This window comes from Fulmarus glacialis, unplaced genomic scaffold, assembly GCF_000690835.1.
Source record: "Fulmarus glacialis isolate BGI_N327 unplaced genomic scaffold, ASM69083v1 scaffold34055, whole genome shotgun sequence".
Lineage (NCBI taxonomy): Eukaryota > Metazoa > Chordata > Aves > Procellariiformes > Procellariidae > Fulmarus > Fulmarus glacialis.
This window is the reverse complement of record NW_009215505.1, coordinates 3,356-6,412: the sequence shown is the minus strand read 5'-3', so window position 1 is coordinate 6,412 and position 3,057 is coordinate 3,356. Positions and strand designations below refer to the sequence as shown.

Here is a 3,057-nt window from a genome sequence, read left to right as displayed (position 1 = left end):
TGGCTCCTCGGTCATCAAGCTTCCGAGCTGCCTGAGCTGTGTGTCCATCCAGGTGCTGACAATCGTTTCTCTTTGCAGGCGATTGAGGGCACCTATATTGACAAGAAGTGTCCATTCACTGGTAATGTCTCCATCCGTGGCCGAATCCTGTCAGGTGAGTTGTGAAGGTGCCTTGGGGAGTAACAGTACAGGCGTAATCCCGTCACTGCCCTGAAGTGGGTAAGCAATCTAAGCCCACGAGCTGTGAGAGTCAGTCGGGAGCTGCTTGGAAACTCTGCTGTGGTCCTTGAGCTGCACATGATGCCATTCTCTCACGATGGTCTTCCAAGCCTCATGGTGAAGGGGCTTTGACGACAATGCCGCACGGCTTTGCTGATGCCCAGTGAAAGGACCAGTTGCTGGCAGTTATCCTTCCAGATGTGCTGTTCTGTGGTGCAGGTGTTGATGTAATACGGTAGCAGATAACACAGGGAGCATTGTTCTTGGAAAGGTGTCACAGTGCGCTTAGAAATCTTCAAACAGACAAGAGAAATAATTTTTTTTATAATACAAATTTGAGTATTGTAGCCTGGCAGTAAGAAAGCCTGTTCATCCTGGGGTCTCAGAGCACCCCTCAAGGAATGTGTTATAGTTTTTTACTAAGTTAAATAAGGAGAAATTGCTGGGATTGAAGGGTACTGCCTTCAGGTGTCAAACACCACTTGTCGCTGCTGATCCTTTTGGATAGCTCTTGTCAAAACCCCTCTTCTGTTAGTTACAACCCAAATCTCCAGCCCAGTTTACCACTGGTCAGTGCGTGCTTGCTTACGCTCATTGCTGTCGTGTCCCCCCCGCTTCTGTCGCCCAGGTGTGGTTACCAAGATGAAGATGCAGCGCACCATTGTCATCCGTCGGGACTACCTGCATTACATCCGCAAGTACAACCGCTTCGAAAAGCGCCACAAGAACATGTCTGTGCATCTCTCCCCCTGCTTCAGGTGCGTGCAAGTCCCCGCGGTGACGGGGGGAGCGTTACCCCGTGGAGAGGAGGTGCACGGGAGTGCCAGACGTGCTCCGAGGGTCTTGCACACATGTTTGTAGAGACTGTTTATGGTGCTGAACTCGGCGTTTGTGTAGGAGCTGCAGTGAGCGTGCACGTCAGTGTGACACAGGCAGTTTTATTGCTGCTTCTGACCTGGAACCTGCTTACTGGTGGTGATGTCTAAATTCACGATGGTCTTCAGAGCCTCTGCTGGTGAGGGACAGGTTCTGGTCAGCCTGCCTGTTCTGAAACCGTACACCGTTACAGTTCTTGAGCAAGGATAAAGACTTAGATGTCTCTGAAGCAAATGCTGAGGCCAGAGGGGACAGGTCCAAAGGCTGGCGGGTTTTTTGTCTACCACGTGTTTCCGAAGCCTGTCTTTGGAGTGCAGGTTTCCAGAAAAACTGGGACTAGCGTTGCAGTCCAGCTGATCTGGCTTAAGAAGTGCTTTGAGCCTGAGGGTGCCTGGGAAGGAGGCTCCCCATCTCCAAAGGGTTTCCCTTCAGCGCTCAGCACCCACCCCGCTCTTGAAAAGCTTGCGTTCAGCCTTGAGTTTGAGCTTAGTGTGGAGTGACGGACCCCAAGGCCTTGTGGCAGCTGCAGGGGGCAGCTGCTGCTTTTTCGGCACGCTCGTCTCTGCAGCACTGAAAATAAAACCTCCTTGCATTACAACTTCAGGTACCCGAGGTCGCTCTCAGTGCTGTGTTACTTGGTAGCATCGCGCGAGGCAAATGTCTGTGCTACAGAGCAGACCAAGCGTAAATGCAGAAGACTCAGAACCGCTGAAATACCGCTAATATCTTTGCAGGGATGTCCAGATTGGGGACATTGTCACCGTGGGAGAGTGTCGTCCCCTCAGCAAGACTGTCCGGTTCAACGTTCTCAAAGTCACGAAGGCTGCTGGTACCAAGAAGCAATTCCAGAAGTTTTAAAAACAGCGTAAGGAAGATATGCAGGACAAATAAAAGTTTTGTAAAAACATACCCTGTGTGTGTAATCGGAAATAAATAGCATGAGGACGCAACAGCAAGTGTGAACTCGTCACTGGGCGAGATGGGCGAGATGAGCGCACCTCCTGAGGAAAATGTGAGCGTATTATGCAGTTAGTTCAGACATTCCAGGTTTTCTGTTTCTAATGGTGAGAGTTTGGGTGCGGGACAAGGACTGAATGTTGTGCTCCTGACAGAACAGTACCACGGTTTGTGGAGCTGGCACACGGCCTGACCGGTACCGCGAGTGGTCCGAGGTGTGGCGCAGCCAGCTCCTGCACAGCCTGTCCGAAGGAGACTGCCTTTGCATCTTTCTCCTCCCAGGCTTTGTATTCCGGGCCAGGCTGAAGACAGATTTTTTTAATGTGTGGAGAACCTGGGCGCAGTAAAAAAGCGAAAGGGAACATGCTCTGATTGCTTTTAGCTACTCTGGAGAGTTCTTGAGGCTTTCCAGTCAGATACGGATTTTTGGTATGCCATTTCACCCCTCCCCAGCAGAGCCGCAGCCGGTAACAGATGGAAGATTGCGTAATAATTTGGTTTAGAATAATGTAAAGCCTCTTGGTGGTAACAAAGGCAGTTGTGACTTTAAAGGTTGTTTCTCAGAAAGTTTAAATGTGTATTTGAAGCGAAAGATGCGATGCATCTTTCACACGCAAAGGTGTCCAAGCACATTTTTATGAGGCTGTGGTGCGTCAGCCGCTGAAGGGAGTGGGAATTAATGCTAAAGAAACTGCTTTTCCTGCAGATTTTTTTAGAGGTGACAGTTGCTTGTGGTTCCAACAGTCGTAGGAAATGTTATTCTGGGAACTGAGTAAGCCCTTCTGCAGGAAACTGATCCCACGTTCGGGGGAAAAGCCAGGAGGGAGCGATGGCGTGATGCGGTATGTATGGCACTTGTGCTGTGGAGCAGCAGGAGAGGGTGTGTGGTGAGAACCAGAGGTGAAACAATCAAAATTCGGTGTTTTAAACACGTGTGGTTCAGCTGGCAGCGTTACCTTAACCTGGGGCTGGCTCCTGCAGCGTCGCCTGTCGAGTTAGCGCTGG

General features: G+C 50.5%; 1 protein-coding gene across 1 annotated transcript in view; it reads left to right on the top strand.

The window, feature by feature from the left end:
- Positions 1 to 2,059, top strand: part of RPS11 (ribosomal protein S11) — a gene marked incomplete at its 5' end in the record, with an annotated part of 2,333 nt that extends 274 nt beyond the window's left edge. The window contains 3 exons of the mRNA XM_009578968.1: positions 79 to 154; positions 848 to 977; positions 1,830 to 2,059. Of these exons, the coding sequence (XP_009577263.1) occupies positions 79 to 154; positions 848 to 977; positions 1,830 to 1,953 (330 nt within the window). The remainder of the gene's footprint in view (positions 1 to 78; positions 155 to 847; positions 978 to 1,829) is intronic.
- Positions 2,060 to 3,057: the final 998 nt, after the last annotated feature.